This window comes from Phocoena phocoena, chromosome X (assembly GCF_963924675.1).
Source record: "Phocoena phocoena chromosome X, mPhoPho1.1, whole genome shotgun sequence".
NCBI lineage: Eukaryota > Metazoa > Chordata > Mammalia > Artiodactyla > Phocoenidae > Phocoena > Phocoena phocoena.
Window position 1 is genome coordinate 109,563,258 of NC_089240.1, and position 26,264 is coordinate 109,589,521.

At 50.4% G+C, this 26,264-nt stretch overlaps 1 protein-coding gene across 2 annotated transcripts in view; it reads left to right on the forward strand.

Annotated features, from left to right (window-relative positions):
• BCORL1 (BCL6 corepressor like 1) overlaps positions 1 to 26,264 on the forward strand; it is a 40,020-nt gene that overhangs the window by 9,354 nt on the left and 4,402 nt on the right. Inside the window, exons 4-11 of one of the 2 annotated variants that reach the window (XM_065900901.1) lie at positions 3,923 to 4,088; positions 5,369 to 5,449; positions 7,547 to 7,936; positions 11,290 to 11,513; positions 15,621 to 15,842; positions 17,957 to 18,123; positions 18,936 to 19,081; positions 25,783 to 25,860. In XM_065900901.1, the coding sequence (XP_065756973.1) occupies positions 3,923 to 4,088; positions 5,369 to 5,449; positions 7,547 to 7,936; positions 11,290 to 11,513; positions 15,621 to 15,842; positions 17,957 to 18,123; positions 18,936 to 19,081; positions 25,783 to 25,860 (1,474 nt within the window). The remainder of the gene's footprint in view (positions 1 to 3,922; positions 4,089 to 5,368; positions 5,450 to 7,546; positions 7,937 to 11,289; positions 11,514 to 15,620; positions 15,843 to 17,956; positions 18,124 to 18,935; positions 19,082 to 25,782; positions 25,861 to 26,264) is intronic. The other variant, XM_065900902.1, reaches the window with a different exon arrangement.

Consider the following 26,264-nt stretch of genomic DNA (forward strand, 5'->3'; position numbering starts at 1 on the left):
GAATCCAGTGTTCCTCCAAAGAGGATCTGAAGGACACTAGTGATCAAGGAGATTCTTGAAGCAGTTGAGGATAGATAGGGCTTATTCAAAATATGGAGCAATTTGAGGTTATGTTAACAGCCTTCAGATTGGATGTTGAACAGATTTCTAGCCTGAGCACTATGAATTTGTTTGTGGCAGAAGCTCTTAGTCTTTTTTGGACCATAGAGCACTTTGGGAAGCTGATGAGAGCTGTGAACCCTGTCCCCTGAAACATGACCTCAGAACTTTGCCCATAATTTCAAGGGGCTCACGGACCCAACCCACTCCCCAAAGCCCACCCATGTACTCCAGGTTAAGAACCCTGGGAGTAGAGTTTGGGTGGGTTTTTCTCAGTGACCCCATGACCACCTCAGTACGGCAGAGACATGCCAAGTAGGAACATGGGTCACTAAACAGTACAGCATATGTCTAGCGTTTGCTCAGGTGACTGCAATCTGCTCTTGGTGGTAATAATAATAGTTCATGTCATTATAGTTGTTACCGTTTGTTGAATTCCTACTACATACCAAGTGCTTTCTACGTATGTTATCTGACTTAATCCTTCAGATAACCCTATGAGGTGAACACTATACCCAATTCACAGATAAGAAAATGAGTAAGTTACCCAGAGTTACACAGCTACTAAATGACAGAAGTGGAACTCAAGCTCCAGTCTTATTGGCTCTGAAGTTCACGTTCTAAAACAACTATACCCCAATTTAAAAAAATTAAAAGAAAAAGAGAAAAATAAAGTTCATGTTCATCTTGAGCTATGCCACACTATCTTCCACTCTGCTTATGTATAGCTGTTTCACTGACCATTTAGCAAGTGTTTGTTGAGCGGCTACTATGTGCCAGTCCTTCCCAGGCAGTGGGAATACATCTTCAGGAGGACAGTACAGCATTTTGGTGAGGAGTATGCTTTCTGGAGCCAGGCACAGTGCCTGAGTTTGAATCCTGGTTCTACTTCTTCCTAGCTATGTGATATCAGTCAAGTTACTTCATCTCTCTCGCCCTCAGTTTCCTCATCTATACAATGAGACAGTGATAGTACCTACTCATAGGGCTGTGTAAAGATTAAATGAAATGATGATGTGAAATGTCCAGAATGGGCAAATTGACAGAGACAGAAAGTAGATTAGTAGTTGCCTAAGGCTGGCGGGGATGAGGAATTGGAGAGTGACGGCTTAATGGGTACAGGGTTTCTTTCTATTTGGGGTGATGAAAGAGTTCTAGAACTAGATAGTGATGATCCTTACACATTTCTGTGATTGTATTAAAAACAGTTGAATAATAAACGTAAATAAGTGTATGATATATCTCAGTAAGTTATATGTCAACAAAGCTATTGTTAAAAAAAGATAAAATGAAGTGATATGTGTAAATGCTTAGAACAGTGCCTGGCACATAGTAAGTGCTCAGGAAGTGTCAGTGGCTGCTGTTGATATCATTAGTATTACAAATAGGATAGACCCTCATGGAGCTTATGTCTTGCAGGCGACTCGCTGACAGGCAGGCACTGCCCCTTCCTATATTAGATGAACAGTTCACTGGGCCCACTGACAGATGCAGAGGGCAGAGAATAAAGTCACAGCATCAGGAGCCTTGAAGCAGCCCTTGGCAGCTGCCTGTAATGATTTAGTAAATGTCCATTTTTCCGGAAAGCAAATAACTTAGATCTTTCTTTTCTTATGTTCCATTTTCCCGAGAAAGAAACCATTGATAAGCAAAACTAAAATCAGGGGTCACCTCTCCACCTCTCCACAGTGCCGGAAGCCCAGTCTCCAGGGTATGGCCCCTTTCAGGGTATGGCCAAGAATCAGAATACTCTCTGTAGTGTATACAGCAGTAGGAGTATAATGTTATGTACATGAAACTTATAAATGTTATAAACCAATGTTACCTCAATAAAAAAATTAAATAAAAAAAATTTAAAAAAAGAATCAGTCTCCTGTCTCCTACACCACCTGCCCCAAGGCCGTGCGGAATCCTGAAGGACCTTCTGAGTCATCAGCAAAGAAAGTTCTGCTTCATCTGGTGCTGGTTGTCTTCTCATCTTTTGGAAAGTTCTTTGGAAAACCCTTCAAAACTCTGTTAACCAGAACATTCATCTTACATGGTCTCTTCATCACCGCAACTTTTTGCCTAAGTTGGAGTGTGCGATATATTTTTACTCTGAGTGTTGCCCTTGCAGAACATACAGACACAGATCCCTTCTAGATGTTCTGTTTTACTTGTTTTTGTCTCTCTTAGGAAGTAAAAGTTAATGGTCTGTACTTGAAAGAGCCAGCTAAAAATGATATTCAGAAATAAATACGACATGTTCAAATTGACATGCACTGAACTTTATTCCGCCTGACTTGAGGTAGTTGTTCTGTGGCCATACCTGAAGGTCACACTTTAAGCAGCAGTTGCCCATCTTCCTCTTTCCTTCCCATTTCTTTCTTTCTCCTAACACTTTGGTTTATAGGAACTGGCAGCAACTAAAGGGAGAAACTGAATTTTCAGCTCAGCCCTCTGCTGAATAAGAAGCAGGAGTTCATGGGATAGCAGGAGTCCCTGGAATTTGATGGGGAATGGTGGCTCTATGGAGACATATTCCCCCCGCCCCCACGCCGGAAAAATGTTGCGTCAGTAAGACATCTGCCATCCCCTTAGCTGGAGCTGGACCGTGATAACCTTTTAGAATGTGGCGTGCGGGTCTGCTTAGGGGGAAAACAACTCTTCCTTTCTTCCTAGGGCCCGCTGTCATTGTTAAAATGTTTTGCTTACTCTGCACTCCTTGGATACTACAATACTAGAAATCCTTACCTTGCCCTATTTCTTGTTGGGTGGCGTGGAGAGATCTCAAAGCTTGTGAGGATGTGTGACTGCTAGGCTCAAGAGTGTCCTTGCAATGTGTAAGCACAACCACTGTGCCTACCGCATGCGCCGGGCAGTAGGTATGAGTGGGGATGACCAAAACCAGTGGAGGACACAAGTGAGGGAGAAGAGGAGTGAGAGCTGAGGTGAAGAGGCCCGGGATGGGCGCTAGGAGCCCTGGGTCTTAGTCCTAGCTCAGCCGTTTTCTCACTGCAGGCACAGAGCAGCTAACTTGCAGGTTTGCCTGGTCCCGGACGGCCCCTGAGCAAGTGGACACCTTGGGCTGTGTTGCCCTGGACAAATCATTTAACCTCTTATCTTGGAGGCTCAGTTTCCTCGTCTATTCAAGGGTGTGATATTAGCTTTTCCTCTCTGGGTTGTTGGGAAGAACAAATCGAATATTAGAGAGAGTGTTTGGAAAAGGTGAAAGGGCCTCAGAGTGTAAAGGGTCATTATTGAAAATGCCTGGGCCTTTTCGGTGTCTTTCCTAAGTACGGGGAGATTGGAATTGCTGCTGTGGTAGACGACTCTTCTTGCCTTAGTTGAATCTTTTTTCTGGTATTAATCTACATGTGCAAATAGATAATTTTTCTTGAGTTGGCCCATATGAGAATTAGTTTCAGTTGTTGGTGTCAGTACTATTCACAGTGAAGTTATTTGAACAATGTAGTCATCCAACTTGCAGAAGAGGCATTTTTGTTTTCTGTCCATCTCTCTATTGCTGTTCGGATATAGAGAGTATGGGGCCTGACTTTGCACCTTTTCAAATGACTTTGGGTGTTTATTCGGCTTGTGAATGCAGACTCTGTGGACGTGTTTCAAATGATGGGGTATGGATGTCTGTGGGGATTAGCTAGGGCACTGGATTCAGTCCAAAAAGCCTCTGTAGCCCACTGTGGAAGGCAGCGGGCGGCCCCTTCCCCCAGCCTCCACGTGGGAAGCTCGTGTCCGTGTGTCAGGGCACAGGGCTCAACATTAAGAGAGCTTTCTTAAGAGGTTGAAACTGACCTCAGACCTGACTCTCTCCACCTCTCCACAGTGCCGGAAGCCACCTAGTGACCCCCAGGAACCCATCAAGAAAAGCCCCAGGGGGGCTTCAGATTCAGGAAAAGAGCACAATGGAGTCAGGGTAAAGCACAAGCACCGGAAGCCAACAAAGCCGGAGTCCCAGTCTCCAGGAAAACGAGCCGATGGCCACGAGGAAGGTAGGCCCCGCGGGTCCTGGCCCTCTTGATGGGCTGCAGAGGGATCCCTATGGCGGGGGGGGGGGGGGGGGGGGGGGGGGGGAGGGGCTCTGAAACTGACCAGGAAAGTGAGACTTCCTCACTGTGGGAGAAAGATATAATTTGGAAAAAATATTTATTTATTTATTTGTTTGGCTGTGCCGGGTCTTAGTTGCGGCACACGGGATCTTTGTGCGGCGTGCGGGATCTAGTTCCCTGACCAGGGATTGAACCCGGGCCCCCTGCATTGGAAGCATGGAGTCTTAGCCACTGCACCAGCAGGGAAGTCCCAGGAGGAAGATATAATTGACACCTCTGAAATCTAAGCGGAGGGAGAAGGGAGACGGGAGTGGGGGCTTAATGCTGCTCACCCTGGTTGCTAGAATAAGGCACACTCTGAAGTGGTGCTTTTCAGACAGACAAGAGTCAGTCCTACAGAAGAGTAGCCAACCTATTACCCTGAAGTGGGTCTAGGCTCAGGGAAGAAATGGGTTTAATGAGGATTAAGACCAAATGGGGGTTATTTACACTGTTTTGTCTACCTTTGGTATATTTGGAAACTCCCATTATAAAAGTTAAAAATTAATAGCTAGCTAGCTAGAAGGGTTGGAGGAGTCCTAAACCCTTATTATTTAGGGACACACAGGATGTTTGGGTTGGGGAGGTGTGTATGTAACCCATATGCTCTGCCACTAATAGTTCCTTGGCGCCCTCAGCAGAGAGAAGCCCGCGTATTCCTGCCCATAGTAGCTGGTGTTCGTAGCCTTGCCTGTCTGATGTGACCTGCCTCTTTCTAGTCTGTTCCTATATAGCAGTTTTCCGCCGTCCGCCGCTCCCTGCTCCCATCTTCCTGCCTTGCTCAATCCTCTACGATTCATGGAGGTTACCCTTCTCTGGGACCTGCTCCAGCTCAGTTATAACGTTGTGGAGGCACAGCAGCCTCACAGTCATCCAGACAACCGGGCCTTCCACTTTGTGGCGTGCTGGCGAATCGATGCCGTGCACTGCCTTTTTTGGTGTCAGCAAAAATGACCCAACTCCCAGTTTTCAAAAACCACCGGGAAAAGCTCCTTCTCTAAAAGAGATATGTAGGTGATAGCAGCATAAGGGAAATTAATAAATGTAATGCAGGGAGAACACAAACCCTCCCTTGAGTTCTCCATTTGAGCCTCTCGGGTTGGGAGGGTGGGGGAGGCTTTCCTGTCCTGAGACTCTGATTGTGATATCTCTGCCTTCTGCTCTCAAACCACACACCACTCCAGGTTCCTTGGAGAAGAAGGCAAAGAGCAGTTTCCGTGACTTCATCCCCGTGGTCCTGAGCACCCGGACGCGCAGTCAGTCTGGTGAGTGAGTCTGAGGCTGAGGCCCATCTTGGCACTTCTCTGCAGAGAGGTAGGAGTCTGGTCGAGCGACCTTGCCATTGGCCCAGGTGGAGAGTTGGGAATTTGATTCACCGTGCCAAGATGCCCAGCTCCTTGCAGAGACGAGAGAGCCCAGGGTAGGAGCTGGGTCGTTGCCCACGATTTTAGGATGATTTACTTAGCTTTTCGTAACAGGGATTTGACATCTCTTGTTGGCAGCCAGTGGTGGAAAGAGGAAAGGCCTGTGCCACTCAGGAAAACTGGTTCTACTCCAGGCTTTGGCATCTCGTGATTTTGGGGGCCAGTCTCTGGCACAGACATTTAATCTTTGGGCCTCTGTCCTCTTGCCCTGTGTGCCAGGTATCCAAATTGGAAATGGTCACTGAGTCGTCAGGGCCAGCAGAATCACCTCTGGTCCCCTGAACTTGTATTGGTCAACCCCCAGGGTCTAAAAAAGGATAGCCCTTTCTAGCTACTACTGTTGCCTGCTAGCCTCCAAGTTGGTACTTAGTGCTAGAAATGGTTGCCCCGGTTCACCCAGATTTCCATGCAAAGTGGATGGAATGGGGAAGCAGGGCACAGTGTAAACTCAGTTATCTGACATTCTATTAACGGGCACCTCAGCACGTGGAGAGCGCGGTGGTAATTGGGGCTTGTAATGACAGCCTGGAGGCCTCGAAAAATCCTGAAGTGTCCTCTGAATCATCAAAGAGCGATTACATTACAGCCGTTCCCATTTCAGTGTTAAACACATTGTAGTGTATTTGATTCTTTGGAAATTGGTGATCCCTGTGTGATCTCTATGGTGATTCGTGTTAACCAGAATATTAGATTAACTAGAACACTTCGTTCCCTGCCTAGTCTGTATAATGGAAAGTTTCCTGGGTATTTGTTGTCTTTAAGCGGTCTGACTGACTGACTTGAAGCTTTGGTCAAGGGCCGCTGCCACCCTGTTGGCCTCGAACCTTTTCTTTGCTTTCTGGCTGCACAGCTCGGCTTGTGGAATCTTAGTTCCCCAGCCAGGGGTTGAACCTGGGCCCTTGGCGGTGAAAGCGCGGAGTCCTAACCACTGGACCACCAGGGAATTCCCTCGAACCATTTCTTTATTCTGCTGACCTCGCTTGGGTTTGGGGATTGTCGAGTTAATAGCCGGGCCTCGGGAGAAAGATGGTGGTATCTCAGAGCTGCTTCTGAGAAAGATGTCAGACCTCCTGGATCACTAAACCGGGCCCGTTTAGGACTGTGTTTGTTGTTAGCAGAATTGAAGGCAGGCGTGGGGAGGAAAATGGCGTCTTGGCCGGGTGGCAGAGGAGGGTAGGAAAGGTCCCATCATCCTGGGGTGGTGAGGAGAGGAGGGGGAAGTGCCTGCGCAACGGTGAGGAACAGCTGCAGCGGGGGCAGGGGGTGGAGCTGGGGAGAAAGCTCCACCCCTGGACTCTTGGCTGCTCAGTAGGAGGTGGGGTCAATGAAGGGAAGAGGGCCTGGCTGTGGGCGGGACTAACGCAGGCTGTGTCACAGGAAAGGGGCTCCTTCTTGCTTCACTCTTCCTGAGACTCTTTGGTGACAGCTCTGCTTGCCCAGGGTGGCTCTGTCAGCAAGATTGGGGGGTCACATAGTGAGCATGGGCGGGAGCGCCATGTCAGTCTGCCCTCCCTCACCCTCTACTAAACCCTGTGGCCCTTTCCTGCCCCTCAGACAAGTCTTGGCACCTTAGAAGCACTAAGTAAGAGTTTGTGGAATGAATGAAAGTGGCAGGGCAGCGTGGATGAGGAAGGGTGTGTGGTTTGGATACTTGATAGCTGTGTAATATATTGGACTCTGTAAAGCGCTTAAGGGTGAATTATCTCATTTGAGCCCCAGAACAGTCCTGTGAGGTCAGTAAGGCAGAGAACAGTATTCTCATTTTATAGACGAGGAGACAGAAGTGAAGGAACTTTCTGAGAGCATACAGCCAATAACTGGCAGAGCCTGAACTCGAACCCAGACCTTCAAACTCCTAATCCAGGGCACTTGCTTCGACACCGTACTCTTGGTCCTTTGAAGAGGTACCTGACCGTCCTCTGTACATCCCGTCCACAGGAAGCATCTGTAGCTCCTTTGCTGGCATGGCAGACAGTGACATGGGAAGCCAGGAAGTCTTCCCCACCGAGGAGGAAGAGGAGGTGACCCCCACCCCGGCCAAGCGTCGAAAGGTGAGAAAGACCCAACGGGACACCCAGTATCGCAGCCACCATGCCCAGGACAAGACCCTGCTGAGCCAGGGCCGCAGGCACCTGTGGCGAGCCCGAGAGATGCCCTGGAGGACAGAGGCTGCCCGGCAGATGTGGGACACCAACGAGGAGGAGGAGGAAGACGAGGAGGAGGGCCTGGTGAAGAGGAAGAAACGGAGACGGCAGAAGAGCCGAAAATACCAGACTGGGGAGTACCTGACTGAACAAGAAGAAGAGCAGCGGCGGAAAGGGAGAGCAGGTAAGGCCGGCCGGGGGCTGCTGCCCCAGGGAGCTGCTGCCCCCCGTCCCCAAACCACAGTGACTCTGGCTTCTGGGGACCCTCGGGCATCTTGGGTGTTCCCGCCTCTGCCTCCTCTACGCCAGCCAAAGGCCTCTGCACCCAGAGAAACATGGTGCTATGAGCTCCAGCTGCCAGAGGGGGTCACTCAACTCCAGTCCCGAGGTCTTGGCTTGGGGTTGAGATTGAATGACATTGGACTGACCTACAGGTGAGCTGAGGACATGTAGCCCCGAGCTCTCCAATTTTTTATAAAAGTCTGGACCTGTGGGCAAGGCCACAGTGACGTCCTTGGTGTGGGACAACTCAATACCAGGGAGTTCTCTGGTTGGCTTGAGGGAGTCGGGTCTTTTGGGAGGTTGGGTTTTCTCTCCTAGAATCCTGGCTTCAAGAAGAAAGAGGGTGTTGGCTGCCTTTCCTGGGATACCTCCAGCCCCTAAACTAAAAAGAAGCACAATGGTTTCCTCAACCCAACAGAAGAACTTCAAGTAGAAGCGGGCACAACTTGGCTTTCTTGGTTAAAGCCACAAAGGTCATTAAGAGGCAGAGTGAAGCTTTCAGATGACATCATTTTTGTCGGACCTGCAGGCATCATTTTTGTTGGAAAAGCAGGCAGCCCAAGGAGAAAACACCAGGCTTTGGCCACGTTAGACGCTATAATATGTAATCACGGAGGCACAGACCGTCACCAAGGCTAATCTCAGTCTGTTGGGCTAAGCGCTCTTCGGGCCCATTCCTATAGTGGATTTCTAGATGAGCAAAAAGCACATCTCTGGGTTCAGTGAGAACACCTCTGTCTCTCACTCTCTTTCTCTGACCTCTGCCCTTGAAACAACAATTGATTGGCTCCCATAATGTATTCATCCTGAGCTGCTGGTAAATGTCTGCAGTCTCCATATTAGTGAAAACTGAATGACCACATCTGAGTGGGTAGTAGATTCTGGGTTTGCTATAATGCAAAGAAGGCTAAACCTCATTTCCAGCTCTGTTTAAGTAGAGATATATACAATACCTATTCCTACACTTAAGAGAGTGATCGAGCCAATTTTCATCAACCGTGTGAGAGAGTGGAGATGATTTTCCCAGTCTTCTGCCCTAGCCATATGGATTGGTCAGGAATGAGTTGTCAAGCAGTTGGCCTCAGCCACTTGTGTTAGGATGAAGAGGAGCTTTTGTATCACCCAGTCTTCTCTAATGAGATCTGGTTTCCTAGAAGCTTGGAAGCTTCTTATGGAACTTATCGGCTTTTGGAACCAGAAGGACCTTCGAGATTACCTGGCCCAGTTTTCCACTCAATGCGGAGATCTCCACAGCACTCTTGACGGGCAGCCTCAACCACCTCCAGGAGTATGGGAGCGCCACTCAGCAAGGCATCCTGCTTGTTGTGGAGGCAGCTCCGGCTGTTGGAAAGTAGATCATTCTCCCTCCATGTGTATGTCTACGGGTTTTGAGTTGAGTTTGTTGGCTTTGGCCTGTGGTCTGGTCACCTTCCTCTAGATCTGATGGTGACTCTTCATGAAGGAATTGCCTGGCAGACATCTCTTTTCTCCAAAAGCTCTGATCCCTCCTATTGCTACCCTCTTTCAGGTTGACACCAGAGAGTCAGGCAGAGACCAAACTAGACAGGTCACTTTACTCCTGTCTGGGCCTCATGATCTTTCCTTTCGTCCTTGGCTTGGGTCTCTCTCTTCTTGATTTGCGGAGGGGATAGGAAGAGCAGTACACCTGCTACCTTCACCCTCTGTTCCTTTCTGTGCTACTGTGAGGCTGCTCCACCACAGTTGAGTAAACTCCACAGCCTGCCCTGCCCTGAGTACACAGGGAAGGGGCTGCTGCTTTTCCTGTGGCATTGAATGCCGTAATATGGCTTCCCTGTGTTTCCTGAGGTCCTCACAAGGCACAGTTCTGTTCCTTCCTCTTTTGCCTCAGCCCAAACTTGTTGCATCAAAAGGCCTGGTTGAGAACGTGCTGGCTGGAAGTGCCATTAGAAGCCATCCAGCACAGCAGTTCTTAGACAGATGTAGGGACCCACTAGTGGGTTGGAGCTAGTTGGGAGGAAGGGGTGGTATGGCAGCTGGCCTTCTAAGAGCTGTGCATAACCTGCAGACAGTTCCTCATGCTGTAATGATGGTTCCTACATCCGGATCTGCCCTTGGCGATTTCACACGTAAGAGCACGTGCAAAGGTCAGGGGAGGCGAGTTGAGAACGCTTGGATCTTGCTCAACCCCTTCGTTTCACAACCTGGAGAAACTGAGGCTGAGGTCACTCACTTCACAGACATACTGATCTTTTGCCATGTACTAGGCATGGTGGCCAGTCCTGTGGGGGAGATAAAGGACACATGGGCATGGCGCTACCTAAAGAGCTTACACTTAAATAATACAATAATGATACCTTACTCTTTATAACACTTTATAAGGAGTTATGTGGGTTTTATGCTCCCCATTTTACAGACATGGAAACTGAGGCTCAGGGAGATTATGACCTGCCCTCAGCAGTCACACAGCTAGTGGCCAAGTCATGTAACGGTAATGCTAAGAGATAAGGATAAACTCAATCTGTCCCCCTACCTCTGGAGTTCAGGACTGACCCTGTGGGATGAGGCTCTTGGTAATGGAGTTCCCAGCAGGCCTTTTTGAAGCTGTAATGCGCTCTGTTCAGTGAGCTACGGCTAGAATTAGAGATGTTGCCCAGTGTGTCCCAGTGACTTGATTTCCAGCCACGGAGGGCAGCAGGTTTCTGTGATTGCCCACCAGTTAAGTCGGCCCATGGCAGCTTCTGGTTTCAGGGAGTTTCTGTGGCTTTGATCTTTGTGTGCTTGGAGAGAGACCAACAGGGCAGTCAGGCGGGTAGAGCTGAGGCTACGAAGGAAGCCTTCTACCATTTACTCCCCACCCCAGTATACTTCACATTTCACTTCAGCAGAGCTGCTAAATGTGTTTTCGTATTAGAGTGGAAAAAAAGACAAAGTGGGGAAAAGCTGAAAAGAAAGTTCTGATTTGCTCTGGGCTATGGGGAAATCCTTTTAAAATTACCCTCATCTTAGGGACAGCCAGATGGGCCACCCGCTGCTAGCAGGGCTGGGAGTTGTCTCCTGCATGTAGAAGAGGGACTTTGATGCGGAAGCACAGTGTCCATTCGAGAAGCATTTAGTGGAATAGTCAGCACCGTGCCAGATATGGGTAGTGAATAGTTACACAACTTTGTACTGAGGTTCTAATCCCCAAAGTCCTCTGATTCAGCTTAGAGGAAGGCGTTGCTTTTCTGTGTTCCATTTCCCTGACATCCATTCTTTCCTGTTTCTTGCCTTTAGATTTAAAGGCCCGTAAGCAGAAGACTTCCTCCCAAAGTTCGGAGCACCGCCTCAGGAACAGGAACCTTCTCTTGCCCAACAAAGCCCAGGGGATTTCGGATTCACCAAATGGTTTCCTCCCAAATAACCTAGAGGAGCCAGCCTGCCTTGAAAATTCAGAAAAGCCATCAGGAAAACGAAAGTGCAAGACCAAGCACATGACGACGGTCTCAGAAGAGGCAAAGGTACATTACCAGCCAGGGGAGCTGTAGAGGAGGGGCATTGTGGCGGCCGGGGCCGGGCCAGGGTGGCACATTTTCCAGGCAGGCTCCTCAGTCAACAGTCTTCCGAGTGAGTGAGTACACCATGGGGGTGGCGGGGGGGGAATCAAATTAACCCATATTTATTAAAATATTTTAAACTAGTTCTAGAAGGGTTGGGGTATGGATTTGAAGAATGGGAACTAAAGTTAGAGCTGACAAGAAGCATCTGCAAACATGGGGTTTGGCCCATGATGGCTTTTCCTTGACAATCCTTGAATCTCCTTTGAGTTAGGGAAGAGCTAAAGAATATGGCAGGATGTTACCCTGAATAGCTTGTTAACATCCAATCAAGAAGCTTTTGTATGGGCTTAACTCACTGGAAACCAATCAGGGAGCTTTCTGAGTCAATCAAGGTAGAAAACAACTTACAGAAGCAAGGATGTTGATGTCCAGACAAAGGTTGCCTAAGGGTGGGGCTGAAGGAATTCTTCCACTTGGGCCGGTCATAGCTGTACTTCCCCAACCCCACTCCTCAGTTCCTTTGCTTCTCATGGAAGCAGAGGAGCAGGTGAGTGGGCGCTCACCGATCAATAGCTAGGCAAGCGTTCTAGAACCCCTGTGCAAAATTGACGTCTCTTTTGGGTCTGATGTTCATGGCACTGGTGTTGAGTTCCGCATTGCACAATTCAAAAAAAAATTACACCGTCCTTATCCTCGGTGAGCTGTACATTTGAGAGGTGTGAGGTTCAGGTTCAAATGTGTTTACCTGTAATATGTGTTTGTCTTGACAACTAAAAAAAAGGTCATATTGGGCTTGTTTTGGTGGTTGTGATCCTTACGGTTCTCTCCAGCTCCAGAGCAGGGATCCCTGTGTGGCACTGGCAAAAGGTAGGAGACCCAAGTGCTTGAGTCTCCCCTCCTTTCCCCTTCCTTCTTCTGGAATCTGGTTCCAGCTCAAACAAAGTACTCAAGCCTATTTCTTCATCTTTAAAAATGGAGATGATACTTCATGTCCTTTCCATCTCAAGAGGGTGCTTGGGGGAAGAAAGGAGGCAACGGATGTGAAGGGCTTTGAGAACAGTAAAGTGCTCTCTCTGAGGCTGGTGTACATCCTCGAGCTTCAGGCCGAGGTAAGAATGAGGGGACAGAGGCTCGGAGAGGCAAGGTAGCAGTGCCAGTTCCCTGGGACCCCCAGAGGGGGCCTAGGAAGGAGAGGGGAAGTCTGGTCTGTGCTGGGTGCTCCGCTTGCATGATCGCTCTTTCCTCATTCTATGGTGAGGAAACTGAGGCTTGGGGAGGTTAGGGGACTTGTTCGAGGTCACTCGGTGACCCGAGTGAGAGACTTGGGGTGTGAGGCCAGCCTGGCTGCCCCCGGCGCACGCCCCCCACTCTTTGCCTATGTCTCCACCCTGTGGATGGGTGGCTTCTGTCTATCCGGGAGACACTGGGGGAGGGGGCAGCTGGGCAGGGAGACACTGCAACCCTGAGCAGCTCTGGCGAAAGCTGGGCGTCCCCCTCCCCTGCTCTTCCCCACACGCTCAGATGGCCCCGTCCCACGCAAAGGTGACCAGCCGCCTCACGTCCAGCAGCACGCGCTGATGCTTCTGTCTGGTTATCCTGCCTGGCGGTGTGCCCGCTGAAGTGTTCTCCCAGAGAGGTTTTCTCCCTTCACAGGGCCTCCCTTTCTCCCTCCCACCTTTCTTTCTCTCCTAGTCACCACCACCTGCTCCAGTTGCCCCCACGGCACAGTGCTTTGTAGTGGGAAGCAAGGTGGTGGGAGGGCGGGGGACGCACCTGCAACACTAAAGCTGGGGCATCGGCCGAAGGCTTCTTCCCGCAGGGGCTCCGAGCCAGGGAGGAAGGGGGGAGGGGGAGGTGGTCCCCATTTGCTGTTGCTCCTCCCTCAGGCAGCCTCCCTTGTCTCTGGCAGCTCTGGCCCCTAGAAGGAGAGTCACCCTTTGGCTCCTGGCTTGGCTTAGCAAAAACCTGGGTACTTTACCCAGCATCCTCCGGTATCACCATAATGCACCTCTATCCTCCCGGCAATAAAGCAGCATTCTACACTCATAGCCGGTGCCTTCCTGCCGGCTGTCGTACCTCTCTGCCCTTCTGGGATGTGGACGTATAGCAGCTCTTGTCTTGGGATTTACCAGAGGAAACAAATGCCCTGGGACCTTGTCTTTTCCCTGCTGCCGTTCCTTTCCTGGCTTCGTGTCTTTCTAGGCAACTCTTCTGGCTGCCCAGGGCTCTATATATAGCTGCCTTGGATCAAGTCAACAAATGCTTGTTGCAGTGATGTGCCCAACCCTGAGTTAAGTGCTGTAAGGAACAAAAGAGAAGATGAGAATGTGAACCCTGACCCCGGGGAGCTTCAAACGTAGCAGGGGAGGCCAGACTTGTCCGTGAAACAACCAGAGGAAATTGACAGTCAGACATAAGGCATTGGGTTATGTGATTCGGACTAGGTGTTCTGGGTGTTGCAGAGAAAGAGGGCAGTGGGGACCAGAGTGTTGTAGCATGTTGTGGAAGACACAGGATTCAAGTGAGACTTTGATGCTCTGAGGGACTTGGGGAAGTGTGATGTATTAGTTATCTGCTGCAGTGCAACAAACTACCCTAAGATTTAGCAGCTTAACCCAGCAATAAACATGTATTATCTCGTACACTTTCTGGGGGTCAGGAACTCAGGAGCAGCTCCGCTGTGTCTGGTTTGGGGTCTCCCACGCCTGAAGTTGCCGTCATGGTGTCAGCCAGGGCTCCATTCATCTGAAGGCTTGACTGGGGCTGGAGGATCTGCTTCTAGAGTGGCTCCCTCACATGGTGGCAAGTTGATGCTTGTTGTTGGCAGGAGGCCTCCTTTGCTTGCCCCGTGGGCCTCTCTAAAGGGATGCTTGAGTGTCCTCATGACTTGGCAGCTGACTTCCTCCAGAACGAGTGATCCAAAAGAGAGCAAAGCAGAAGCAACATTGTCTTTTAGGACCTAGCCTTGGAAGTCACACACCGTCCTCTCTGCCTTCTCCTGTTGGCTACACAGATCAGTCCTCTCCAGTGCAGAAGGGGGCTACACAAGAGCATGAATTTCAGGAGGTGGGGATCATCAGGGACCATCTTAAAGTCTGATGAGGGCACATTCTTGTCCTCGGGCCCCCCAATGATTCATACCCTTCCACATGCAAGTCATACCCTCCTCTCCCAAGGCCCCCCCAAAGTCTTGTCCACTTATGGTATCAACTCCAGGTTTCGAATCTCATCATCTGACTTAGGTCCAGGTGCAGATGAGGCGCCTTGGGTCTGGTTCCTCTAGTACAGCTCCTCGAACACGGTTCCTCCCCATCTGAAGTCCCCTCCCTTCATCTGAAAGAGACGAGTTACCTGCCCCTATAGACTCACTAAACAGTGCTGGGCCAGGCATGGGAACTTTCTCTAGACATTCCAGTTCAAGATGGGAGGATAAAGGAGACATGCAGGGGTCATTCATGAGGAAAGGACACTAACGTTTTGTGAGCACCCACCTTGTGCATTGTTCTGGAGCTGCTCTAGTTCATTATCTCAAAGACCCCGCAAGGGAAAAAGTGAGGCTCTGAGAGGTTGGGTCTTGCCCCAGGTCTTGTATCTAGTGGCTGGCAGAGGCAGGATTCAAAATCCGGTCTGTCTGCTTCGTGGGCTTGATCGCTTTCCACCAGCCCAGGGGGGCGTGAGTGTGATCGGGGACACGGTGTGATGAGAGGTGGGAAAAGCCTGGTGAGGGCTGGATGTGGGGGAAAGGTTTTTGCAACAAGAGTGAAGGCTTCCACAGCCGTGCCTCTTCAGTCAAAGCTAGCTGTCTCCACTTCTCTTTACTCTGAGAGTTTGCTCCCGCTTATTTATCGAGATGACTTGTAAAAACCGCAATAAACGGGGACCGAGGCAGGTAAAGAAGGCATGCAGAGTGCTTGAGAGAGGCTGGGATGTCTCCTCAACCTGTGCTTTCCAATCCCATCATTATTCCTTGGTTTCTGGGGTTGAGGACTTGAGCCCCTTAGCATCTGCTCACCAGGTAGAAATGCGTGGGGACCTGTGCTGATCTAGGACTGCGTCTCTGCTTTCCAGGGCAAAGGGCGTTGGAGCCAGCAGAAGACACGATCTCCCAAATCTCCCACCCTAGCGAAACCCACAGAGCCATGCACGCCCTCTAAGTCCCGAAGTGCTGGCCCAGAGGAGGCCTCCGAGTCACCCGCAGCCCGGCAGATCCCCCCAGAGGCTCGTCGACTCATAGTGAACAAAAATGCTGGCGAGACCCTCCTGCAGCGGGCGGCCCGTCTTGGCTATAAGGTAAGGAGCACCCCCCAGCCGCAGGATGCCATTGCCCGAGCATCTGTGGAGAAGCTTCTCCCCATTGGCTCTTCTGTGGCCTGGGCAAGGCTTGGTTTGGGGCTTGAGCCCAGGCTGGCCTCCTCCTACTGCGCAGACGGCCTCTGGGGCCGCCTTGACCCTGGCGTGGTGTGTGGGAATGCAAACCCTTTTGAAAGGCAATTTAGGATGAACAGAATTGACATGGTAACACAGTATCATCCAGTACATTCCTAGGCCAGAAATGGGATTTGGGGGTTTTTATGTTGTCTTGAATTTCCCTGTGCCGTGGCTCCCCCACTCAGAGAGGGACGGGGGTGATCATCGCTCACTCTTTACATCCCTCTCCAGCTTCCCCTCGTTTTGGCTTCTGGTAGTGGGGGAGTCAGGAGTACATTGGAGGGGCAGAGATGAGCTCACCCCGCCTCGTGCTACTTCCCTATGGATCGAAAAGAAATTAGGAAAGGAAGCTGGTGTTTGTTTTGTCGTGTTGAGTTCTCATTACGTCGTGTCCTTTCATCTTCACCGTAAGCCGATGGCAGTAGGTTTTATTAACCCCATTTTACAGGTGAGAAAATCAGGGCTTAGCACTGTTAAGTGATACATCCAGAATCACTCAGCTACTACGTACATGTGAGTCTGAATTCACACCAAAGTCTTTTTGATTCCCAAATGCCAGGGTAGGGGTAGAAGCCTGACTCATTTGCCATCATGCAGTTACCTTGTTGGACATTTTTGTTGATATGAGCTCCTCGACCATGTGCCTTTGCCCGCCACACCAATTATTTCCCCAGGATTTGCTCTGAAGGGTGGAGCTGCTGGGCTTTAGAGTAGGCCCTCTTTTTTTTTTTTTAAGGCTTCCGACACCCATAACTGACTCATTTAAAGACAGCTGCACTCCCAGCCAGCCTGGTTGGCATGGGAGAGCCGCTTTGACAGTGTCTTACTGGCAAACCACGTATCTGTCTCGCGCACCTCGTGTGGGGGCCTGGGTAGCTGCCAAGGGAGATTGAAAGAAAAAATGATGACCAACGCTTGCCCTTTAAGTGAACTTCTTTTACCTGGGGCCAAACCAGCCAACAGGAAACCACAGGCCAACCAATCAGGATGGGGCAAGAGCAAGTTGGACAGCCTGTCATGGGAGGGAGGGAGGGAGGAGTAGTCTGAGGCCTGGAGGAAGAGGCAACATCTGCACTGATGAGGAGGGTAGGGGGCCTTGTGGTCCCCTGGGTAGAGGCAGCGGGCACACACAGGCTCGCGCGCTCGCTAGCTCTAGCCAGCCAGCCAGTGAGCTAGCTGTCAGTCAGGACGGCTGAGTCCCATCTCACCAGGGCCTGGGGGAGCTGATGAGAGGCCCCTGGTAGCTGCTGTCAGCCTCTTTCCCTCAGAAGAGGGGCTGCCTCTCCCCTCCCCGTCAGCGTATTCACCAGCTTCATCCTAGACTAGCTAGGCAGCTTCTAGGCCTGGAGTCCCGCTTCTGGTCCTGTCGTCTCAGCCCAGGGAAGCTAATCACTACTATGGATGAGTGACCGTACTGGCTTATCCTTGGAACAGTCTTGATTTGAGGGGAGGCCTGGAATTGACTGCCCAGGGATAAACATCCAGCGATAGTACTTAAAACAATTAAAACCAGCATCCAGGGATAGTACTTAAACCAATTCTTTCTTCCTTGTTCTCGAATTACTGCCAGGGGCTGTGCTTGCCAGCACATGTCTCATCTCTTTGGTCTGGGGCTGTCTCGAAAAGCCCCAGACTACAGAAAGAGTGCTCAGACACTTGAGGCCTGAGGGTTTAAGCTCTGGGTGGGCAGGTGAGCCTCTCTGAGGGCCTCACGCCAGCAAACCACACCCAGATGAGTATTCTCGGTCATTAGAATTGTCTCCCCATGGTTGAGGACACGGCCCGAAGTTGAGCCGCTGGCGATGGCACCTCAGGACTGATTTTGTTGGCAAAAGATTTTGAGATTTGCCTGTCAGTCTCTGGACTAAAGAGCAGGTTCTGAGACTCTTTGGACAGTTGGAGAGCTGCAGACCTAACTAGGGTGATTTCCAGAGTTTGGCCTCTGTTTGCTCACGGCGCTCTCCCTGTTCCCACAGGACGTTGTTCTCTACTGCCTCCAGAAAGACAGTGAAGATGTGAATCACCGTGACAACGCTGGCTACACGGCCCTGCACGAGGCCTGCTCCCGGGGCTGGACTGACATCCTGAACATCCTGCTGGAGCACGGTGCCAACGTAAACTGCAGCGCGCAGGACGGCACGAGGCAAGAAGGCTGCTCCCCTTACCCCCCGCCGCCCCCCCCCACTCCCCGCTCAGCCCCTCCCTCAAGAGAACCTGCCCCGGTTCGGACCGGTTTAGGGCAAGGCTGGATGAGTTCCTGCTGACCAGTCCACGTTGGCCACCGAGGGGAGGCTGGTGTTGTCTAGGGATCGTCCTGTGCACCTGTCTCGGGCAGAATCTCGGGCTTTAGGAATTGGGAGGTTAACCTTAGGGTAACATCCCAGGTTTGATTCTTGAATTGATCTCTGTATACTTAAAAAAAAGAGACAGAGACACCTGCCATTGTCTTAAAGAAATTGCACCCATTCTCCTGTGCTCTATTCGAAGGCCTACTTCCTGAGTGAAACTGACACAAGTTGCATACCGAGTGGGGGGACCTGGGTCAGAGGATGTAGGCTCCGCTTGGCCGCCGGCCTGGTGTGTGGAGCAGCTCTGCTCATCCCTGCTCTGGGGCAATCATCTGGGTTTTTCCGTTCATATCCCCCAGCATCTGCTCTAAGTTTATCCTCAGTCAGGGACCTGTTCTGTCCTGAGCTCCAGAGCTAACAGCGGAGCTCCGTTGTGCCACAGGGACTGTCCCGTCATGGTGGAGGAAAGATAAGAGAGAGAAATGGGAGGGAGGAGAAAGGTAGGGATAGAGGACAGTGCAGGCCAGCAAGTGGTTCCCCTGCCCTAAGTCTTACCCACGTTACACTGGGGTCAGCTCAGTTTGCTTTCCCTGATGAGGTGGCCTGAGGCCTAGACACCCAGGTTCCCACTTGGGCCCTGCTGTTCTCACCCTGTATCACCTCGCAGACCAGTTCATGATGCGGTGGTCAACGACAACCTGGAAACCATCTGGCTCTTGCTGTCCTACGGGGCTGACCCCACGCTAGCCACCTACTCGGGACAGACGGCCATGAAGCTGGCCAGTAGCGACACCATGAAGCGCTTTCTGAGCGGTGAGTACGGCCCAGACTCAAAACCTCGTTCCTGGGGCTGGCCTCTGATCCCTGAGCTCCCGAGATGCCCTTCATCTTCCTCCATCTCAAGCACCTCCTGTGAGGCGTGTCAGCCCTCTTCACGGGCTTTCCTTCTGGTGGCTCAGAAATCTCTGTGAACTTTAAAAAGTCAGGTCGCTTCCTCTTGTCCCTGTGCTTTGAGCGTCCACGTCACACGCATCCTCTTCAGGGCCCTGGTAGCCCGCGGGGACCCATTTCCCCGTTCGGTATGTGGGGAGGCCTCCCTGTGGGACAGCAGCCCCACTAGTAGACTTAGTTGGGGGCAAAATGTGTGGACTTGTGCTTTGAATGGTATGTCGGTTGCAAAGAAGTGACACTTAACATTTTGCTTTTGTTTTTGCACTTTGTATTTTCTCCCTGTTGGTGGTCAAAGTCCGACCCTTGGGGCCCCTCTGATACTTTATTCCTGACACTCTGTGGTAACTGTGATGTTCCCTCTGCATCCTCCTGTTCCTTCCTCTTCCTCCCTCACCTGCCCCCTCTGGAAGAGTAGTGTTAAGGCCCATGGCAAGGGCCACAAGCCAACTTGCCTTTATTTTCTTATTAGCGGATGACAGCTGTTTGTCTGCAGTTAGATAGCTCTGCCGAGTTGGGCAGCAGGGAGGAGGGAAGGAGGGAAGTCTAGCTTGGGCATGCTCAGTGGGAATCTCCTCAGACTTGACCTCCGAATGAAGGAACCCCGCCTCCTTCGTGACATCACAGCTTGGCCCTTGCGCTAGCAGTGACTTCTTCAGGCTGCCTGAGCGGCACTTGGTCGGATGGAGCAGCTGGGAGTTGTGTCGCTGATCCTCCTCGGAGGCTTCAGTGTTTGTGGTTCAGCCCCTCTTGCCTGGAAGCCCACAGGGTCAAGGATTTGCCCGAGGCTGCTCCCTCTCTCCTGGGCTGTGGCCTCAGCCCCGAACTCTCCCCCCATGCCCCCACGCCCCCCCCCCCCACGCCTCCCCCAATACAGTCCTGGGCTCCCAACCAGGGGCTCATTTGTTTATTGAACAAAGGTTAGCTAGGTGGCTGATGATGGAGGAAGAAACAAAGGAACCTGAGCTAAAGGCCCCCACAGAAGGAGGACTAGGTGGGAATTGCCTTCTAGGTACTAATGAAAGCTGGAGGGGGAGCCATAGGAGGCCGCTGAGGGAGCCCTTGACTCCTGCTCGGCCAGCCCCCAGCCAGTCCGCAGCCAGACCAACTCATCCCTGCGGGCCCCCCGCCGTGTGCAGGCCTTCCGCCCCCAGCAGGACCCAGCCTCTCTGGCTGGAGCAGGACTGCCTCTTCCCTCTGCCGGCTCTGGGGTCCCAGGCCCCTGTCTGTGAGGGGTGGAGCCCCTTGGGGATGCTCCTTCAGGCATTTGTTCTGGGCCAGTGAGGACTCTTGTTCACTTTAGCTGGACCATCACCGGGGCTCGGGGCAAGCCACCCTCTGTGGCCTCTTCCTGCATCCCACGCACCGCACGCACTCTCCTCCACGCGCACGCGTGTTGTCTGCACTCCACACAATTCCCAGGAAAAGCTGCCACACGGGACCATCCAGAGCATCTCAACATGATAAAAGCGCTGCACGAAGCTCTCCTTTGATCAGCAGGTCTCATGTAGGGGTGTCTTTGGGCTAGAGACTGCCCTCCTGAGGGCTTGGGGTCCTCTGGGTCCAAATAAAGCTGTCTCTGACCACAGTCGGAAGCAAAGTCTGTTCTTCCCGGACCCCTTCTCCAAAATCCCCAAGGAGTTTGAATGTTGAAACCATTTTAAGTAGTTACAAAATTAGAAATAAACACGTTTTTCTCTCTTCTTCTCATGTCTGTTAACTAATCCCAACTACTAGAAAGCCTTTTGATGCCTCCTTAAACTAACTTGAATGCTAGTCTGTGTTGCAGACGCAAGAAAAGACTTTTCTTAATTCTGGCACTTCCTAGCCTGTCCAGGCTGAGCACCTTCATTCAAATCTTGATATTGTTTCTCAACTTTATGGGCATGGAGCTATAACTTCATAGTGGGAGCCAGGAGCTGAAAGGAGTGTTAAAACTGGGCCGCCTCTTTTCCATGCAAATACTGAGTGCCGATTGAAGACAGAGCTCTGATTGGCTGTTAGGGAAAGTGCTCAATCTGGCTAGGACCTTGGCAGCCGGGGGAGGCAGGCACCTGGAGGAGGGACTTGAGGCCAAAGGCTGTTTTGCGGGGGATGAGAAGTATTACTCAGGGCCTTTTTAAAAAAAACATTTATTTATTTATTTATTTATTTATTTATTTATTTATTTATTTCTGGCTGCGTTGGGTCTTCGTTGCTGCGCGCGGGCTTTCTCTAGTTGCGGCGAGCGGGGGCTACTCTTCGCTGTGGTGCGCTGGCTTCTCATTGCGGTGGCTTCTCTTGTTGCAGAGCACGGGCTCTAGGCGCACAGGCTTAGCTGCTCCGCGGCATGTGGGATCTTCCAGGACCAGGGCTCGAACTCGTGTCCCCTGCATTGGCAGGCGGATTCTTAACCAGTGCGCAACCAGGGAAGTACCCCCCCACCACCTTTTTTTTTTGTTTTTAATTGAGAAACTCACCTAACAGGACCATTTTGAAGTGAACAATTCAGTGGCATTTTGTACATTCACGATGTTGTGCAACCATCACCAGGAGCTTTTTGATTCCTTGAACCGGGTATTTCTCTTTTTTCATCTCCATAGCTCTCCCCTGCCCCAAATCTCAAGGAACCACTGGGTAGAGTGGCTGCAGGAAGCACCACGAGGTTGAGGGTTAGGGAGGCCCCTACACCTAGATGCCTCCGTGTGGACTTCCGGATTTCTTTTTACCTTGCCTGTCTGGCCGACGTAGTTAAGAAGCTTTTTGCTTTTCATCCCCAAGCATTTGCCTGACCAAATTCTCCATAGATTAATTGTCTTCTTCCTCCCCTAGTGGAGATCCCACTGGGCAGCAAATGAAAGCGAGTCCCTGTAGGGTGTAAAGGGCGGAAACGGCGAGCCAGAGAGATTATCAGGGTTGTGCCTCATGTAGAGCATCCTCATTTTGTACAAGTCCCCTGTTCTGGAAAAGTCTGGGAATCAAATCCTCTTTTAAATGTAAATGGATGGTGTCCTGTAGTGAATTCTTCTGTAAAGCAGAAGATGCTGGTAAATCGTGTGGGTTGAAAATGTGGACTTTCCTACGTTGGCTTGGCTTAACACTGTCTGGAGGTCAGACAGTGAACCTTTTCTCTCTCGTCCTTGGGCTCGGAACACCAAGCCATCCAAACCTTCTGAGAGGCCTTTGGAAGACCTCCTCCTTGGGCCAGATTACAGGCAGGCATGTGACTGATTTCCCTTTGACCCTTTGAAGAAAAGAATAATATCCAACCTACCCAAGGGAAAACAGACTCGTTTTTCGTCCTCTGTCAGAAAGAATGTGGGAGCTGGGGGGAATTGTTGCAGTTTGGGTTGGGGCATTGGAGGAAGTATCAGGACTGCTTTTCCTTCCACTGATGAAAGGGTTAGCAATTTACCACTTGAGGTCACTGAATCACAGGTTTTTGTTTTTCCTGCCAGAGACCTCAGCCATATGACCCCATGTCGAAGACTGCTTGTTTTTTGTTTTTCTCTCCTTTCATGTCCCTCAGCTGGTGACTTGGTTGGAGGAGATGGGGAGGGGTACGATGGGACCCTGGGACATAGAGAAACTCTGATTGCCAGGGTCACGGCTCACACTGAGTAATTAAAAAAATTTTTTTTTATCAAGGCAAAATTCACATAACATAAAAATAACCATTTAAAAGTGAACAATTCAGTGGCGTTTAGTGTGTTCACAGTGTTGTACAACCACTACCTCTATCGAGCTCCGAAACATTTTCATCCCCCCAAAATGAATCCCCATACCCATTAAGCAGTTGCTCTCTACTACCACGTCCCCCCCAGCCCCCTGGCAACCACCTGTCTACTTTGTCTCTATGGATTTGCCCATTCTGGACATTTCATATAAATGGGATCATACAGTATGGGGCCTTTTGAGTCTTACTTCTTTCACGTAGCGTCATGTTTTCAAGGTCTGTCCACGTAGTGGCATGTTTTTAAGGCTGAATGATATCCACTCGTATGGATAGATCACATTTTCTGTTGTCTATTCATCAGCTGACGGACATTTGGGTTGTGGCCACCTTTTGGCAGTTGTGCCTAGTGCTGCTGTGAACACGCGTGAACAAGTATTTGTTTGATTCAGTATTTGTTTGTTTTCAGTTATTTGGGGTATATACCTAGGAGCGGGATTGCTGGGCTGAGGGTTCTTTTTGAAGGCAAGGAAAGCGGAAAGAACTGAAAGTTAAGGGGAAGGCAAGGGAGAATCAGGGAAAAGGAGTCACTCCTCATCCTGATTGTACGAGAAGACGTGTGAGGAAACGTGCCTCGAAGCTGCCCCGTCAAGCAGACCTTGATGGTTCCTCTTGTATGCCACTCGTGGGCCTGTTCCGACTTTGGCATCTTTGCCTGTGCCAGTTCACTTTGGGCTGTCTCAAAAAGGCAAATTCACCCGCAAATGACAAAGATCTGTCGCCAGCGAGGAAAATTAGAGGAGTGTGCCGGGGTCTCTGAAGGCAGCTCCAAGAGAAGAGCCCCAGGAATGTGGTGAGCGAGGGCTGCTCTGATGGAGTCCTCGTGTGACCTGTGTGGGGGACAGCAGTCACTTGAATGCATATGTTCCGGACCCAGGCTGAGTAAGCACATGACTTTAGAGTCTCGCCTTATAGTAATTTCTGCCCCGCCGCCCACTTTTTTCCCCATGTGTTTATTATGCTCTTACTGTGTGCCAGGCACCTGGGCTTTGGTACCAGGGAGACAGTGATGAACAGGACAGACGTGGACCCTGCCTTTAGGGAACTTACGATCTCATTCCTTTATCTTCCAGGACACCTAGCACAGGGCTAGGCACAGAATAGACACCTACCTGACAGAGGCCTTTGGAAGGAATTACTTCTAACTCCCAAATGGCACAGGGTACAGAAGAGGAAATAACCTGGCAGCCGTGACCTCAGAGTTTTTTCATAGAATGCACAAAAGATCTAATGTACATGAGGAAAGGTTTTCCCCTCCGGCTGCTCAGCCATTACTTGAATGCTTCTCTCTGACTGCCTTTTCCTCTCGGAAGAAACCCTTCATCTCCTAGAAGGTTGCTAAAAAACGATTTCTTTCAGTAGCTCACAACAGCTGATGGGCATTTTTGCTGATAGAATGTGTAACCCAAAGGGAAGGTATATTGGACCGTGGCGGTGCCTTCCATCCGGGAAGCTTAGCTCTGCTCCTTTAAGAGTAGCTGCCAACTTCCTCCTGGGATTTGGTTTTCAGGGGGCACTCTCACCTCACCTGTGCCCTTTGGACTCTCTCCTGTCCTGTTGCCCAGGTGTCACAGCTAAATCAGCTTGTCAACCACTGGGCCATGTGCCCGCAGATGACACAGTTGAATTTGTCATGGAAACCTGCTTTTTGTCCACGTGGGGCTGAGAGGTGAAACAATTCACCTAGATGATGCTTAGCTAGGGAACAAGGAGGCTAGGGGGTGACCTGATGTCTGTTCTCAGATCAAGTAAGCAGAGGGTTTAAAATGGGGTTTTTTGGGAGAATTTGGTGGTCCAGTGGTTAGGACTTGGTGCTTTCACTGCCAGGACCTCAGTCCAATCCCTGGTCAGGAACTAAGATCCCGCAAGCCATGTGGTGCGGCCAAAAAAAAACACACACACTGAGTCCTAACCCCTTAGCCTCCTTTTCTCCTAGTTTCATCCATGTTATAGTGTGTAACAGTACTTCGTTCCTCCTAATGGAGGATTGGATAATATTCCATAGTGTTTATCCACATTTTTTTTATCCCTTCATCAGCTGAATGACATTTGAGTTGTTTCCACTTTTTGGAGATTGTGACTAGAGCTGCTGTGGGACATTCGCGTATGAGTTTTTATTTGAATACCTGTTTTTTAAATTCTTTTGGGTATATACCTAGGCGTGGAAGCAGTAGGTTTTCATGAGGATAAACTTGGCCATTCCCCTCCCTACCATGTTTTCAAAGACGAAACAGAAGGAATTATGCTTCCTCATCTTACTTTGAATTGGCAAGATCGCGATTGGATATATGAACATTGTGACCAACAGGGAATTGAAATCCTGGGATAGGTCTAGGATTCTGCTTGCAGAGTAATTCCCTACATCATTTGAAGCAGGGGTCGCAGGCCTAAATGCCTTCAGGCTGATCGTGTTAGAGAGCAGAGCAGGCTGGGTGGGGCCTGCTGAATTGGAGAACGCACATGTCGCCTCTCCCTCCAGCCAACTGTTGACATGTAGGAATGTGGATGCAGTGTTGCCAGATCTCCTGATTTTTTTTTTTTTCAAGAAAAGTTGGAAATCCAAATTTTTAAGTGAAATTTCCCAATTTTAAAGTGTTAGAAGTTAATTAAATTATAGGGGTTTAAAACACTGGGCCAAAACCTAGACAGTAAGCGGGCTAGATCTGGCTGTTGGCTGCTGGTTTGTAACCTCTGATGGATAGCAGGAAGCGGATTTCTCTTGGGTCGCTCCCAGCCCCTCTTGTGGTCCTTCCTTTCCATCTCCCATTCTCCTAACCCCATATGGATATACTTTGCTTCTAGATTCCTTCTCTAGCCTACCTCCTTTTCTCACTTCCCTCTCTTCTTTCGTCAGATCACCTCTCGGATCTTCAGGGCCGGGCAGAGGGTGATCCTGGCGTTTCCTGGGACTTTTACAGCAGTTCTGTGTTGGGTAAGCTTTAAGTGGGATTCTTCCCACCCTTGTCTATGGCTCAGAGGTTTGGGATCTGCTTTGGGTTTCACTGATTCTTCTCAAAGCCAGGAGTGACCTAATGGAGGTAGCCCTTCTTCACCCGTTAGTAACTTACAGGCCCTTTCAGCCCACACTCTAGCCCATGCCTCCCCCAGACTCAGAACTTGTTGGCCGAAACCAGGAGATGCCATTGATTTGGAGAAAGCCATCCGTCATTAGCCCTCTACCACTCCCCACCCTGGGTACTTTAAAAATTCTCTCTTTTCCAAGTCCCTTTCTCCTCCGTTGCTTTGTCCTAACCCTGCCAGAAGCGCCTGTGTGTGTTGTCACCTCTTCTGGTATTGCTCACACTCCAGAGGGACCCAGCCCCTCATCTGGCAGCT